The sequence below is a fragment of the Calliphora vicina genome, chromosome 5 (genome assembly GCF_958450345.1).
Source record: "Calliphora vicina chromosome 5, idCalVici1.1, whole genome shotgun sequence".
Classification (NCBI taxonomy): Eukaryota; Metazoa; Arthropoda; class Insecta; order Diptera; family Calliphoridae; genus Calliphora; species Calliphora vicina.
Window position 1 is genome coordinate 83193787 of NC_088784.1, and position 17793 is coordinate 83211579.

The following is a 17793-nucleotide window of genomic DNA, read 5'->3' on the forward strand; positions in this document are numbered from 1 at the left end:
TGTGATTTGATTGAGTAAATATTTTTAACCCTTAAAATAAATCCTTTTTCCCCAATTTTCTTCAACCTTTTTTATTTGTTTATTTGTATACCAAACAGTTAATTTATTTTATACAAACAAATTAGGGTTAATCACATATTTTTGTGTGTTTATTGCTTAAATCAAAACTAAACCGATTAAATCAAGAAATAAGTTATTTAAGGGTGGGATAAATTAAAACTTAAGGCAAAAATTATCAATTGAGTTGTTATAGAAAACATCTTTAAATGAAATCCAGGTGCCTCGTTAGGTAGGCTGATAAATTGGGATCTGAATTGTCGGCAGATATTACTCTGCTTAGTAAATCAAGTAAAAATATGTAAAATATGGAAATTATTTAATTGACAAACAGGTTTCGAATAAAATTTAAGTAATACACAAAAATCTTGTGACTGCTAAACATATAGGAAAAGCTAGCAAATAATTTGTTCTAAATACATATCAGACATACTTTTCAAAATAGAAGAGTTTCTACCATATTTTAAAACTTGTATTTAAATTTAAAAAACCACCATTTTCAATAAATGCTGTATGTAGGGTATATGACAAAATTAATTTTAAATTAGAATATCGTTAGTTGTTAAGAACGATAGTATCTAAGCTAATTTGTGATTTTAACCAATATTTGCAATTCATACATTTTTTGCAAATACAATAAAACAATTAAATTAATCAAAAAAGTTCAAAGTTAGTAAAAATAATTACTTATTTAATGAATGTATTTAAATTTAGCCAAAGATTTTAAACAATTTCCGCAATGTAGTTTTCATTCAACAATATTGTATTTTTGGGTTTTTATAGCGGTAAAATAAGTAAGTAAAAATTAACTAAATAGATTAGGTGCCATACGAATTGAATCCGAGAGACCTAGAAAAATGATTTTGCATTTCCGAAATGCTGCTTGAAAATCATTTTAGCACCGTGTAATTACTTGCGATGAAAAATGGATCCATTACGATAAACCGAAGCGTAAGAGATCGTATGTGCAGCCTGACCACCAAATATATATATAATTAAGAATGGGCCATATAGGATTCTCGAGATAATTAAAATTTAGGGATGTACACTAGGGCGGATCAATTTATTCGGGTGAGAAAAAACGTGACAGGCGTATAGCACAATCGGAATCTACATAAAATTCTAAGAAAATTACCAAGAGAAACTATGGGTCTAAAATTATATCTTAGCTCCCGCCGAGATTAAAGATTTGTTTTTAAAAATTCATTTAATGTGTATTTTGAAATCTCTCAGCGGGAGCTAGGATTTGATTTTAGACAAATAGTTTCTTGGTGAAATTTTCTTAGAATTGTTCGTAGATTACGTTACAAAATTGACCCACCCTAATTAAAAAATTAACTTCTGAAGCTGTGTCTACTTCATAAGTTAATTTTTTGATTTTTTTATCATCATGATCATGAAAATTAATTAAATCTTTTTTCAAGTAAAAATTTAGTTTTTTTAAAGAAAATCATAATACAAACATTTAAAGATATGAGAATACAAGACTATATAAAATATTTATAAGGTGAAAGGTTGATACAACCTAACTATAATATTTTCGACCATGAAATAATGACGCCAAACCTGTTTTATACTGATGATGATTACCACAATTATCTTATGTTGAGAAAAATTGTAGTTATATGTGTAGGGTTTTTTAGACCCCACAGTGGTGGCAGACCGAAACTAGCAATGTAATCTACTTTCAGGTTACCAATAGCCACAGAATTAGTAGGCTTGTCCTAGGAGGAAGTCAATTGACTCTTTGGAGACAGTAGCTATATTTTGTCGATTGCAAATGGACAATTTACTCTGCATTCGATTTATTATGACAGGTTAAATTACTGCTTTCTGATGTACAATACAAAACAACAAGTATCAAATTTCCCCACCTCCAGATTTCTTAGCATTAGTAAAATGACGACTGCCTCCGCCATGCAATACCAGGGAATGTTTAAGTAACAACTGTCTTCACTTTGCATTACATCTAGTACATTCTTGACGAATGACCCAATACATACAAGTTAGAGTCAACCAGGTGTTTAGACAATAGTGAAAATTAGTGTATTATACAGGTGTATTGAGTCCTGATCGAACTGCTAGGTAGCGTTAGAGAGTTACATTCCTCCTCAATTTGTTATCCATTTATGAAAACTTTACCAGAACCACTATTAAGTTACCATTTTACCATGGTTTTAATAATAGTCATAGAAAAGTTGAATAGGATTATTAGTGATGTAGAAATTCCCAATAACCCCATATATATATTTTCCATGTAATGTTTCCTAGACTTTCTCTTCATTAACAAAAATATGGTTCTATATTATGGATACCAATATTTTCATTATTTTCAACGTCAAGATACAACTTTAGATCTTATAAATACACTCCATCTCAGACTTACCAGTCTTTTTTTTATTAGTTATTTGAATTTCATCAGGCATTATAATATTTTCTAAAAGTATCAATCTTATCTGATGGAAAATATCTGTGGTTTGCGTTGCCAATTGTTAGCCAACAACTATTAAAACTTTAAGATGTTGATGAATTTTAGATAAATTTTACAACTTTGTAAATTTTTACCGACATTTTTTTGGTTTGTTAGTTTTGGAATTTAAAATTTGTTCCACATTTTTATTATTTTTATATGAACAATTTTCGGTTTTTTTTTGGGGGGGGGAATTCCTATTACCCCCCTCTGGATCCGCTCCTGTAGCTAGGTATTTATAAATCTACAACGTAATCATCAAAACATCGAAAAAAATGCGTTAAGGGCTTCCTTTTTCTAAGTTGCCGATTAAAAAAAAAAACATACATTTTAGAACCCATGCCGAATACCCATACCCTGCAGGCTCAGGTATGGCAGATAAAAAAAATTAAAAATATCCACGGCAATATAAATGCCATAAGTACTGTCTGCATAAAATTTCATCAAAATCGGACAACGGATTCGGGGGTCAGGCATTAATGGGTTAACACTGTTAATTTTTATTTGTTTGTTTAAATTTTATTGTTATTTTTAGTATTTTCTTTCTTAATAAAAATCTCTAAACTTTTCTGGAATTTTTTCAATATTTTTCATGTAGTTTGAACGATAACCTTTTAAACTAATGTTATTTTTCTGAACGTATTTAGTTTTTATACCATGAGTGGCAAATATATATGTAAGCTTGCGACCCCAAAAAGTATATATATTTTGTGTCGTTGTAGATAGCGGAGTCGCTATAGCCCTCTGTATATTGAAATCATCTTTCCGAAGCCACCAAAATAACATTCATTTCTGATTGATATCTCAATGTATCCGCTATAATCTAACTTATGTTGCTATTTTAAATCGAGAAAATCGACATACAAATGACAATGATTTAAGCAAAAAATCACTACTACCTCGATTTTTAACTTATTTTTTGTATCTATATCTGGATTAATAAAGACAATATGGATAATTCACAGTTAAGTGAATTCGCTTATTTTCACAACATTTTATGTGCTTATTTTCTTATTGTAACAAAAACAAAAAACACATGTAAACAATTTTCACACAAAGTACACACTTGTAACCACATACAATTTTGTGAAAATGGGCGAATTCACTTAATTGTGAATAAATTCGAAAAGAATCAATCGATTTTTATGGCCGATATCTCATTTTGTTCCTATTACATGGCTTTATCGCAAAGCAAAAAAAAAAGCTATTTTACGTCAAAAATATATTTTTTGCTTAAATTTGTTACTATAACTCCGAAACTACTGGGCCGATTGAAACGCAATATACACACAGCCTCAAAAGTGAGTAAACACCAGCGAATTTTTTGATTTTTCTAAGATCATGAAAATCATTATAGTCTGACTTGAATCTTTTTTTTTTTGACAACAGAATCTATTATTCCACCTATTCTCCAACAAACCAAAACTTTTAAATTTTAATCGATAGATAAATTTTAGGATTTTCATTATCTTAAAAAAAATCATATAATTTTTGGTGTTTACTCTCTTTTGAGGCTCACTGCATATGTGAATATTTTTACATAGCATGGGAAAAATGTTTTCAAAATTCAATCAATCGAAAGAAGAACATTAACTACTCAATTTTATGTATATCAAACTAAAAACTAAAATTTTATGAAAATGAGCGAATTCACTTAATTGTGAATAAATTCGAAAAGAATGCATCGATGTTTATCATCGATATCTCATTTTGTTGCTATTATATGTGGCTTTGTGATAAAGTAATTAACCTGTAAAATTTCTGCACTTTTCGATTTTTCATGAGCTTTTTAAAACAAACAAAATTAGATATTTTCACGTAAAAAATATATTTTTTGCTTCAAAATGTTATTATAACTCCTAAACTACATAGCCATTTCGCTGATTGTTGCATGTAAAGTGCCAAAAATGGGGTTCCGGGTTCCAGGGTTTGTGCCACTAGCATGGATGGGTCGGCCCTCCAAAGTTAGTGGGGCTCGGTCATATATTAAAAATATCTGCCAAAACTTTTCAATATTGTAGAAACTCGTTATAAAGTACTTGCAATTTCGTTTCAAATTAAACATTTTAATCTATGCTGCTGCTGACATTGGTTGCAGGTTTAAATTACTTGTTGCTTAAAATGTACCAGATTTTAACAATGATTGTATCTAATCAATTTTTTAATAGCGCTTATTTTTAGAAATTATACTTTTTTGTATAACAAATTTAGCTTATATTTAAACTAATTACATAATAAATGTGTATAAACCAGTGATTTCGCATTATTTGAAATATTAGCAAAACATTTTCGTTATGGCATTGACTTCAAAAGCATTTTGTCGCTTAGTTCTTGCTTTGGTTTTGATGTTTTTTATCACGGTAATTGTTTTTACTAATTTATTAATTTTAGACAACAATTGCTTTTTATTTCTAATTTTATTCTAGTCCGTTTATAGCAATCAGCATATGAAAACTGTTAAACTAGAATGTTCGTCTAATTCAAAATATTTTTACGACAACCACTCATGTCGCCTGAAAGCAGTAAATCGTTTTAAGTCGGTTGGTATGATGCATTTTTATCCACGTGATCCACTGCATTCTATATCGGTAAGTATGAAAGGAAATAAATCAGTATTATTAGCTAAACTTCTTACAAGAAATCATAACTAACTAGCTGAATTTTTTTATTGTCTACTTTCAGTTTAATATGGCCTTATACATGCGTAATGATGCCAATATTTTTAAGCCACATATTGTTAATATAACAGTGAACTTGTGTAACAATTACGATAGTAGATCATCAGGAATATATAAAGCTGTAGTAATGAAAGTTTTGAAGCAGTTTACTAACCTCAATCATTCGTGTCCCTATGAGGTGGGTGCTTAATTTGTTATCGTTAACTATATTTTTTTATATGTTTTAATTTCAGGGTGCTTTAGTAGCAAAAAATCTTTACTTGGACGCAAATTTAATACCGATACGGATGGCCAAAAAGTCCTATATGGCTAAACTACTTTTTTACAAAGGCATTCGCAAAGTAGTCGATCCACTAATGACTGTGAAATTGTATATGGATTTAATTGAATCTAATCACTGATATTTCTCAAAAGTGTAAATATTCAAAACGTTTTATTGGTGGTTAATAGTTTAACGTTTTACGATTTTAATAAAATCTTACGGACTAACTTATTGTATTCTAAATTTGATTTATAAAAGCAGAAACACAGAGTTAAACTGAATGGTATATTACTATGTTAAAAGTATCGACAGTTTTATTTTGGAGTTTTTTTTTCGAATTTCTTAAAATTTAAATCGCTAGTACGGCAAATACATGAGAGCCATTAATTAACCTTATGCTTTTGAATTTTTAGAACTGTTTGATAAAAAATTAGTAAATTTATACCCTACACCACAATAGTGGTGTCCGACCGTCTGGCTGTACATAAAAACTTTGTGCACAAAGTAAAGGTCGCAATTTGGAAGGTATTTGTATAAAATTTGGCATATACATTTCTTTCGAACCCAGGACGATGCCTATTAAAATCGGTCCATTATTTCACAAACCCCTATACAAATGTTCTTCCTAAATAAGACTTTTTAGTCAAAAATGTCTAATTTATTTAGGTATTCCTAAATAAGTTTTATATAAAAGGCAATCATATTTAATATTTTTTTCAGATTAATCCATATAAAGCGCCCTTCAGAAAATAACTTTAACGATCATAAGTCTCCTTAAACTATTGGAGTCCAAATAAAATTACACAAATAAGTTTCATGGCGATTGGTCCATAATTGGAGCACGATCCTTTAAAAATTTCGAAATCCAAAAGAAATTTAAACAAAAAAATTGCATATAGAAATAAATCACTCGTCGTAATTTCGTGGCGATCGATCCATAATTGCTCATAGGTCCCATATAAGGCCCACTTCAGAAGATCACTTTGGCGAGCATTAATATCTCAAAATCGATGTCTTTCGATCGGAATGAAATTCGCATGAAATTTCCGATTGTTCTTGGAAAAATGAGTCCCAAACAGTTTAGACAGCAAATTCTTTAATCTTTCGAAAAAAAAAATTAAAAAAAAATTGAATTTTTTTTTTCTGAAATCAAAAACTTTTTTTTTGGCTTTTTTCAAAATGGGCCCTTTTTTCAAAAGAAAGCTTAGATATTTTCCTTGAAAACCTATTTGGTCGCTTAGTGGAATGCGAGTTGGCAATCTATCAAAATAAATGTTTTGTAACTCAAGACATAAATTTTCCTTTAGAAGGTATTATCATCCTTTGGTACATATATTTTGATGCACAACTTCTACTGATTTTCTACATTTTTGAACTCATAAGATAGCAATAACTATTAGCGACACATGTTGATCATTTGAAATACCAAAATTTTCTGATCATCAGAGTTTTTTAGAACAATTTCTAGCAGGCGGACAGACAAACATAGATCGTCTTTAAATTTTATAGGATCGATAATGTATATAAAGGGTCTTTCATTAAGCACTTCCCATATTTAAATTTAAATAAAACAAAGTGGGAGTGGGAAGTATAACAGAAGCCCCAAATACATCTCAAAATTTAACCCCGAAAAGGCTACATATTTGTCCATTATGGCTAAATCGTTAATTTCAAAAACCAGTCAAGCAACAAATTATTGATTTTGAGTAAATCAAAGAAAACTGCCTATCAATCTAAAAAATACTTTTTCAATGACAGTTAGTTATCCGTTTGTGTAACTGTTTGATAAACATAAAAAATTGTTTACTATGTTAACATATATTTAAAAAATAATATAAAGTTTACACTTGACTGGTTTCTGAAAAAAACATCCAGCACTATTGTAAATTTTATTCAAAATATTCTAATTTTATTAGGAACTTCAAAAGTAAAATGACAAATGAACTTCTTAAAGAGTTTGACATCATATATATACATATGTACAATAGGGATATAACTGATTTTGGCAAAATTTTTGGCATACCACCACGTGATGGCCAATGTTGTATAAGTAATTAAAATCATATTTTTAGGTCATTTCGAATCAAAAACATCACGCACCAACAACAATTTCTAAAATAATCCAAATTTTTTTTTCACTGAAAAATTATATAAATAATTTCGTATTTTTTTTTGCAAGTGTGAGGGATACTTCCCTTATTTAAAAATTATCTTTTGTAGTATGTCCGTAGTTGTTATTAAAATAAAATATATTGTATTTCGAAATAATTGAAAATATTCGATAAAAACTTTATTGCGTTTGGTGCGTGAACTTTTTTAACAACCGCGAAAAAAGAATACTGTGGTTTTTCATATTTTTTAATGCTCTATCCGACTATGCTATGCCAATTTGCATATTTGCAAAAATTGTCAATAGTTATATCCCTAATGTATAAGGTGGCGCAAAAGTAATCCTCCTATCAGAAAATGATATAAGTTTTGCGATTGGCCCCTAATGTCAGTTCTGTTTTGACATTTGTGTAGTAAACACATGCGAAATACACGTTAATAAACAATGTTACGCTATACTGCTCCAGAACGCGGAATATTGCTGACTATTTATTTGACCAATAATCGGTCGGTTTTTTCATCAAAAATAATCATGAGTGATGAGGCCCATTTCCATCTTAGCGGGTACGTAAATAAGCAAAATTTACGCTTCTGGGGCACTGAAAATCCGCGTGTTACCCACGAAAAGCCATTAAACCCGCTCAAAGTCACTGTATGGTGTGCTGTTTTCACTGGAGGAGTCATCGGATCATTTCTCTTCGAAGACGTCGAATCAAAGTTTTTTTATTTTGTTTTTTTAATTACAGCCAAAAAACATCGGAAGTTTACTTTTGCGCCACCTTGTATATTAGTGTGTCCAAAAAAAGTTCTTTTTCTTATTTTCATGGGTGCTCAAGCATAATTTGAAAGCTTATAGGGTAGAGTATTTTTGAGATTTCTCGGAAGTGGTTTAGAGGTCGCTCGAATCGAGTTTTAGCCAAAAATCGGGTTTGTCGGCCTTTTTCATAACTTTGTCAAGATCCACGATTTTCATTACTTTTGAGGACACAGTTTAAAAGAAAAATGTCCGAGCATTATTCTTGTGTGCAATTTTCTTGTGTGCAATTTTTAGTTTTTGTAATGAATTGACTCATTAAGGTGCCCTACATTACAATTTTTAGAAATTTGATACAAGCTTTTCTATTGCCAATTGGACGAAGTATATAGAATTTGGTTGGAATCAGTCCATTATTTCTAATAGCCCCGATTGACATATCTAAAAATAGATAAAATCTCATAAATATCTTAGTTATAAAATTATCTAAACCAAATTGAGCACAAATAAGTTTTATATAAGCTAAAATCGCGCTTACCAAATTTTGTGGCGATCGGTCCATAATTAGTCATAGCTTCCATATAAAGCCCACTTCCGAAAATCTTTTTAACGAGAACAAATCTCTTAAAAATGTTGGTACATTTTAAATTAAAACTGCTAAAAGAAAATGTTTGTCCCTAAGTTATTAAGAATTAATTGATCTTTCAAACTGCATTGTTAGTTTTTTTCATTTTCATAAAAATTTTAAAAGTTATAAAGAAACAAAATGTATGGACAAATTACGAAAAATTTTAATATAGGGCACCTTAGTAAGCCAATTCTTTGCAAAAACTAAAAATGTTTGCACAGAGAAATAAAGCATGGACATTTTTCTTTTAAACTGTGTCCTCAAAAGTAATGAAAATCGTGGGTTTTGACAAAGTTATGAAGAAAACTCCAAAAAAGGCCGACAAAAAAAATCTCAAAAATACTTTACTCTATAAGCTTTCAAATTATGATTAAGCCCCAACACGCTAATGTATATATACACATATTTGTTCTTAAATAACTATTCGTTATCATACACTCCTTCTACAGTAAATTCCGCTTCCGTTGTGGCCATTGAAAAATATTCCCATAAAATGCTTCATATCCAACAAGATTTATGAAAAAACAAGTAAGAAAGTACGGTCGGTCTAGCCCGACCTGATATAATACTATAAACTAATTTTGAAATTTCAATAATTTGTATTCGTGCGTGATTTTCGGATGTGGGCCTTATATGGGAGCTATATTGAAGTTATTTATGTTGAATATTATGTGTATACCAACATTTTCGGAAGATTTATGCACGTTAATGTGATTTTCGGAAGCGGGTTTGATAGTATTCGCCCAATAATTCTATTTTGGAATTTTTGTTGCTTGACTGGTTTTTGAAATAAACGAAGCAATTGAGATCAACTACATTTTATATTTAGTTATAATATGTCAATATTTATTGCAAGGCCTAGGAATTAAAGGCAATATCAATAAATAAAACTTTAAAAAATTAATTTAGTTTTGATCCTAAAATGAGCGTGAGTACAGTTAAAAATGTAAACATATTATTTTACCCTACACCACAATAGTATGGAGGGTTGTAAGCGTTTGTGCTGAAGTTTATAACGCTCGACATATTATACCAACATTAACATCTTAAGCGAACACCATATTATAAATTTCGACTAAGAATCATTTTCTGAGTCGATTTTGCGATGTCCGTCCGTCTGGCTGGCTGTCTATGTAAACTGCGCAAAGTGCAGGTCTCAATTTTGAAGATATTTCGATAAAATTTGTTACTTGTATAACTTTTGGCCTAAGAACAAAACCTATTCAAAATCGTAAAAATCTGTCTACATGAAATATGATTTTATCCATCACACAAATCATACTTAAACATTTTGTACGGATCGATCCATAATTAGTCATAACTCCCATATATGGCCCATTTCCGGAAATTACTTCAATGAGCATACAACTTTTAATAATGTTGGTATCATGAAAAAATTCAACACAAATAAGCTGCATATAGAAAGAAATCTCGCATCCTAATTTCAAAAATAATTTCGAAAATAACTTACGAAATAAATTATTGAAATTTTAGAATTTAAAAATGTTTTGCTCATTTACTCCATGAAGGGTATTATATGGTCGGGCTAGACCGACTATCATACTTGTTTTTTATTTTACCAGTTGCCCCCTCCCCTTCCTCCTTAAATACATATTAAGACCCATTAGTGCAACTATTGAAGCAGAACAGCTTAAATATTGAATTAGTATGAGTAACATTAAAATAATTGTTATTTCTTTGAAATCTATTATTTTAGAGTCAAAATAAACATATGTATATAAATATATAATCCTACTTAATATCAACATGTTCTAGTATATAAATACATATTTAAATAATAATTTTCCAAAACAAATAAATGTACAAAAAAAATTTACAAAAAATAGGTCTTTATGTGGAAACTATATATGAGCATCATATGTTCATAAACAGCAATAAAAATCAAAAAGCCTAATTTTATGATCTACTTCAAGAACACAACTGCAAAGAAACTGTAAAATAAACCACCCCTCTAACTTAGGGTTCAACTGAATTGTATTGAATTCAATAGAAAACCAATAGATTTTTAAATGTGCATGTAATTTTTATTTTATTTATTTATTTGTTTTGTGTTTTGCTAACCAAGAGCTTAAAAAACCATACAAATAAAAGACTCATACGTATTACAAACAATAAAAAACAATAATGTTTTCTAAAAAAAAAAAATAGAAAATCAGGGGGAAATGTATCGTACAGGAAAGGAAAAACTGACATACATACTTATCGCAAATAAAGTTACTTGTTTTCTTTTTTTTTTAAAAAAAAAAAAGAATTGTCTACACACATGTACTGTATATAGAGAGAAAGAGCTTAGCATAAATAACCACAAATACCAGTTAAAATAAAATTACATTGTTGGAGAAAAAAAAATAAAGATATAAGGAAGTCCAGAAAGGGCTGTAGTTAAGGGTTGTTAATTAAGGGGCTCTGAAAACAGAGCCTTATATTAATATAATTGTGCCTTAAATATCATGTATTTGTACTAGGGTGGAACTTATTTTATACTTTTTCCAATTCCAATTCTTCCAAGGTAATCTGTCATCTTAAAACCAAATGCTGAACAGTTTAGTAAAATCGGATAATGTTTAAAGACTTTGAACAATTTATTCCATCACATTATTACGTTTTTACCTTTTAAAAACGGTGGTTTATTTCCTTTAAATAAACCGGATACTTTTTATTACACTATGCAAAACATATCTAGGCACTCTAAATTTTTTTTTTTTTTAACGTTTTATTTATTTATTGAATCTGTCTATTTTGACCTTACAATAAGTATTTAAATCTTATAACTAAAATTAAAACTATTTGCTCTTCAGCAAGAGAGCCATTATGGTAAACTGTCACTCATCTTAGCGGGGTGGTAGATCTGCTCTACGGAGCCTGGATCGGGTTTGGGTCTGCACAAGTTGTCTTGCAAGCGTATTGGGATGGTTTCGCAGCTTCACAATATATTTCTCACGGACTTTCTCGAACTCTTCCTTTACCAATGTCACTTCTAAGTCTCTGTGGATGTTTTCATTTCTTATGTACCATGGTGCTCCCGTCATGGTCCTAAGAATTTTAGATTGGGCCCTCTGTATAAGATCAATACTGGTGTTGCTAGCCATTCCCCATAATTGAATTCCATATGTCCAAATTGGTTTTAAAACGGTCTTATACAGGATGACTTTATATTCAAGGCTTAATTTTGATTGGTCACTGATTAACCAATGAAAGCTAGAGGCTTTTAACTTCATGTGAAGTCTCTTGGTTTCTATGTGTCGGCGCCAAGTAAGCCGTCTATCTAGATGAATACCAAGGTAGGTGACATAATCAGACTGCGGTATATTAACGTTGTTGAGTGTGACAGGTGGGCAATTTCCTCTCCTTAGAGCGAACGTAACATGTTTACTTTTCAGCTCATTTACCTTTATTCGCCAGTTTTTCAACCATGACTCCACACGTACGAGGTAATTCTGTAGTTGACTAGATGCCATGAGTGGGTTTTCGTCTGAGCTAATAATGGCGGTATCATCAGCAAATGTTGAAATTGTTAGTTTATCGCACGTAGGGAGGTCGGAGGTGTAAATCAAATATAGCGTAGGTCCTAGTACACTTCCCTGTGGAACGCCAGCTCCAATCTTGCATTCTCTCGTCACATAATCATTGTACTTAACTCTGAAAAGTCTATTCGATAAATAAGACTCCAGCAATTTATGAGTACATAGTGGTAGTAAACATTTGATTTTATGTATTAGACCCTTATGCCATACCTTGTCAAAAGCCTGAGCAACGTCTAAAAAGATGGCAGAACAATATTTCTTTAATTCAAAAGATTTTCGAATCTCTCCAGTTAAACGATTGACCTGTTCAATGGTGCCATGATGTTCACGGAAACCAAATTGGTGTACTGGGATAATGTTTCCATCATTCAAAAAAGGTATTATCTTTTCCTGGAATATTTTTTCGAATAACTTCGACAAACAAGGGAGTAGGCTAATAGGTCTATAAGAAGATGGCAGGGTTAAATCTTTACCCGGTTTAGGTATCATTATTATTTGAGAAATTTTCAAATTTTTTGGATAAATTCCTAGTTTCAAGATCGCATTAAACAATATAGATAGCACAATTATTGCCACATTTGGTAGGTTCTTAATCATTGATGGCGTTATTAAATCATATCCCGGTGATTTTTTCAAGTCTAATTTATTTTTAATTACTCTATTAACATCCTCAGGACTAATATCGAATTGGGCTGCATTAGCCATTGTTGAAGATGGCAGTTCTTCTAGTTCAAACTCATTTGCCGTGGAGTTGGGTTGAAATACTTCACTTAAATGTTCAGCAAATACTGAGGCTTTTTCTATAGCACTTCGTGTCCAGGTTCCGTCAGCTTTTCTTAAAGCGCTTTGTGCCTCTACCGGTGGCTTAATGTTCCTCGTTGCCTTCCAAAGAGAGAAATTTGTGTATTTTGTACTCGTCAAACTTTTAATATATTTTTCGTTTATGCGATCCTCCTCTAAATGAAGGGCTCTTTTCAGTTTTCGTACTGCTGCGGACAGCCTCTGCTTTGCAGCAGGTGATCTATTATGTTGCCATTCTCTTCTGAGTCTTCTCTTTTCGAGAAGAAGTCTTTCAATATCCGAACTTGAAATAGGCGTATTAGTTTTTGGAGGGATCTGGCACCTAGAGTGTTCCAGAGCCGAAACAATCAATGACGTGAAGTCATTAACGGTCCTATCTATGTCTTCCTCACACTGTAAATTAGGATTTGTGTGGATATGACTGCTGATATATTTCCTATATTTTAGCCAATTTGTCTTAAAATACAAAGAGTCCTTAGGAAATCTTGGGGTGTTGGGTCTCTCACAATAATTAATAATTACAGGAGAGTGGTCAGAAGATAGATCATAGGATATTTCTGTGGATATTGCATTCCGAATAATATTTCTGCATATGGCGAAGTCTATTGGATCAGGAATTTTTCTAGGATCAGTTGGCCAATAAGTTGGGTGTCCAGGAGACACAAAATCTAAGCAATTTTTGCGATCAACTAGAGCTTTATACAGCTGTCTACCTCTGGGATTTACCAATCGCGAACCCCAATATGTATGTTTGGCATTGTAGTCTCCACATGCCAGAAACCGATCTCCTAGTGTTATAAAGAATTCTTCAAATTTTTCCTTGGTCATCGAAAAACGTGGTGGGCAATATATAGAGCTCAGAGTTAGGTCTCCAGCTGGGTATTCAAGGCGAATAGATGTTGCTTGCATATAATCCTTTGAAAACGCTTCTAGGGCATAGTGTCTCAATCGGTTTCTAATTATGATACCGGTACCGCCATGTGCCTTACCATCCGGATGGTTTGTGTAATAAAATGAGTATCCTGATATATTAAAGTTATATCTATTTGTAAGATGTGTCTCCGAAATTAACATCACATCGATGCTTTTATTTAACATAAAATGGGAAATTTCCGATTTGTGCTGGTTTAAACCATTTGCATTCCAGAAACATATCTTCAAAAAATTCATTTTCTTGTTAATAGAATTTGAATCATTTGGTTCTGTGCTCTCAGAAGCTCACAAAAATCTAAATAGCTCACAAAAATCAATTTGTAGCTTAAACATTTTAGTTTTTTACTATTTTTAGACGCTAAAACAAAGATTTTTTGTTAAAAAAAAGTATGACCGAGTGTATACTTATCTATTGTGCTGCAATAACGAGGAATGGGTAAATCGTTATCCAATCTTGATCACGCAAGAAAATTTTTGAAAGTAGGCGGTTTGTGGAGCTTCTGAAGAGTAAATATAAGCCTTTTATATAAGTTTTTGATATCGGTGGAAACCTTATGTCTAGAAGATTGACAGTTTAGTGAAATGAAATAAATTTGTGTTTTTTCGGACGTTATTTACCTTAAAAACTAAAAAGATTTTAATATGGTGATTTTCCATCAAGAAAAATATAAACTTTGAATTAATGTAAAATTTTACCGGTTATAGACATCATAATAAAATTTGGAAGAAATATAGATCTAAATATTCTTAAATCAATGGCATCACTAGTGTTGCCATTCCTTATTATTAAACACCGAAATTTCTAAAACGGGGAAAATTTGTTCCAAAAATTGAGTTTTTATAGAAAAGTGCACACTTTGACGTTATTTACAGTGTGATAGTAAAAAAGTTTTGTATGTATATAAACAACATATGGGGCTATAAAAATACGAAGAGTTTTTGAGGATCGCTGCTTTTAGGTTTTCCAATTTTTTACTCAAACCAAAAATTTTTTTTTAAATTGGCCAAGTTTGGATAGGGCTGATGGGAACACTCCCCGCTTAAGTCAAATTTTACTTTATATGTTTTTGCATTAAGTTCCTTATCCATATCATAAAAAAAATGTATATAGTGCCGAAGAAAATTTGTTTTCTATAAAAGAAAAAATAGGAGGACTTTTTTGGGAAAAAATTTAAAAAACACATGCATACAAAGTTGAAATATATAAAAAGATGCTTATACTTTGGATGCGTGTAACTTTTTATAGGGACGAGATAATTGTAATCAGGTTTGTTTTAATTTCTTTAGTATTTTATCGCAACTCTACGTCATATTTAAAAAACAAATCTGTGGACATTTGACAAAACGACTTCTCTCGAGATAAGACAATTTTACAGGATTTTTGTAGTAAATATAAAATTTGAATGCGCTTCGTTTTGTCTTATCGCCGTATTTCTATGACTTTTAGAACATAAGATACGCAATCGAAAAAACGACCTCTTTCAGGTTTTTCCCCAATATCAATTTGACAAAACAACTTCTCTCATAGAATTCAAAACATTTAAAAAAAACTAGTAATTGCCTTTTGACAGAACAGCCTATCTCTATTTAGTTCTAGCACATTTTTAACAATTATTTTTTGATAAAACAGCTTCTTTCGAAAGAAGTCGTTTTGTCGAAAGCAAAGATTGAAAAACCTAGCACTTGTCTGAGACAAGTAGATTTTTAAATCAGTTGATGGCGAGTTTTCGTTTTGACAAAACGTCTTGTATCGACAGAGGTTCTTTTACAAAAACGAAAATTTAAAAAAGTTAAGTCTTATCTTAATTATGCACTTATGGTGCTTTTAAAAATGGAAAAAAGAAGAAAAGAAGCTGTTTTGCTACTTAATACTAGAATAAATAAAAATAAATTAAAATTCGTGTAAATGAATGAAGTAAAAAACTTGAGGCTATGGCCAATAAAGTGAAAAAAGAAAATAGAAAAATCTTTGGCTAAAATGTATGGTTCAAATGATGGAAATACTTTGATTGCCAAAAATTTCGATCATGTGAATGGATTAACCATACATTTCTAGTTGTGGGTCATATGCATCTTGAGTTTAACACAGTGCATGACAAAATTGAAAAAAAAATTAAGAAAAAATCATCCTTTTCAATATACCATACACACGACTGGGTAAATTTAATAACGGCTACAAATCGTTCACGAATTAAACCAAAACTATTTTTTAGATTTTATTGGTCTGATGAAAGATAAATACACATGGAGGAAATGCAACATTTCAGGTATTTATAAAGATAATTTTATTTATAAGCTACATTATTTATTAATTTTGTACTACTTACATACATATATCTTTTTCAGGTGAAAAATTTGAGTGAAAATAGGTTCGATGGATGCGGTACTAGTAAAGTAAACCTGGAGTTTTGCAGTACACATCATCACTAGACCCAGGATAGGCTATTAAGCTGCTAGACATCAATCCTCGTCGTCTAAAGATGCCGATTTCATAATTGGTCGATCTTACATGTTTCCATTAGTAGTATCATATAACAAAAAACTCGATTTGATGGATATGCTGCCACTGATAAATACCCATCTACACATTTTTTTAAGCATAAAGATCGTTTAAAATCTATCTGGATCTTGACGAAGAAGAAACTCAATAAAGTTTTACAAAGTAAATCGCAAAATATGATTTTTTACTGTTTTCTTTTATTTAAAAGTTAATTTTTATATTAAAATTCAACCTAATCAAATATTTACAGTTTTTAAAGAAACATTTTTGTATTTGATTAATTATTTGGCTATTGTACCGAAAAAGTTGAATAATTTTTTTTAATAATACCGAAATATATTTTGTCAAATCAACTTCTTTCGACTTTTTTTATATTTCAATTTCACAAAACAACTTATTTTTACATAAGCCGATTCTAATTTAATTAAAACAATTTTGACAAAACGACTTATATGATACAAGCTAATTTGTTTGCTAAAAATACATTTGACAAAAAAGCTTACAATTTTTTGTTGCTTTTTTAAAGAAAACTATTGATCTTTCAAACAAAATAAAAAGCGCTAATTGTTTATTGGATATTTGTCTATAATGTTTATATATAAGATTTCTTTAATTTTCTACACAAAAACTTTTGTTAGTAGTTTTTACAGTTTTTTCACTCTCCTGAAAAGTTGACGTTTTAGAAAGAAGCTGTTTTGTCAAATGTCCACAGAAATTACGACCTTCATATATAAAATAAGAAAAAAAAGATCGAAAAAAAATTAAACCCAAAATATATCTTGAACTAAAAGAGATAACATATTTGTATGCATATTTTTTGTAGACCATCTCAAGGACTATCCATATTTTAAATTTCAGCTCATTCGGATCATAAATGGCTATTTGGCGATTTTTTTAAATGTGAGACTTTGATCGTCCACCCACTGATCCGCATTCCGAACACCTCAGCCTAGTAAATAATACAGCACAAAATAGAAGTATGGACTTGATCGTACTATTTTAACAAAAAATCTTTGTTTTAGCTTCAAAAAATAGTAAAAACGAAAATTGTTAAGG

The 17793-nt window shown here is 30.5% G+C and overlaps 1 protein-coding gene across 1 annotated transcript; it reads left to right on the forward strand.

The window, feature by feature from the left end:
- The first annotated feature begins 2866 nt into the window (after positions 1 to 2866).
- Positions 2867 to 5606, forward strand: LOC135961425 (uncharacterized). The gene is made up of 4 exons (XM_065512924.1): positions 2867 to 2896; positions 4954 to 5115; positions 5210 to 5383; positions 5439 to 5606. Exons 1-4 carry the CDS (start codon positions 2867 to 2869, stop codon positions 5604 to 5606), a joined length of 534 nt encoding a protein of 177 aa, XP_065368996.1.
- The last annotated feature ends 12187 nt before the right edge of the window (positions 5607 to 17793 follow it).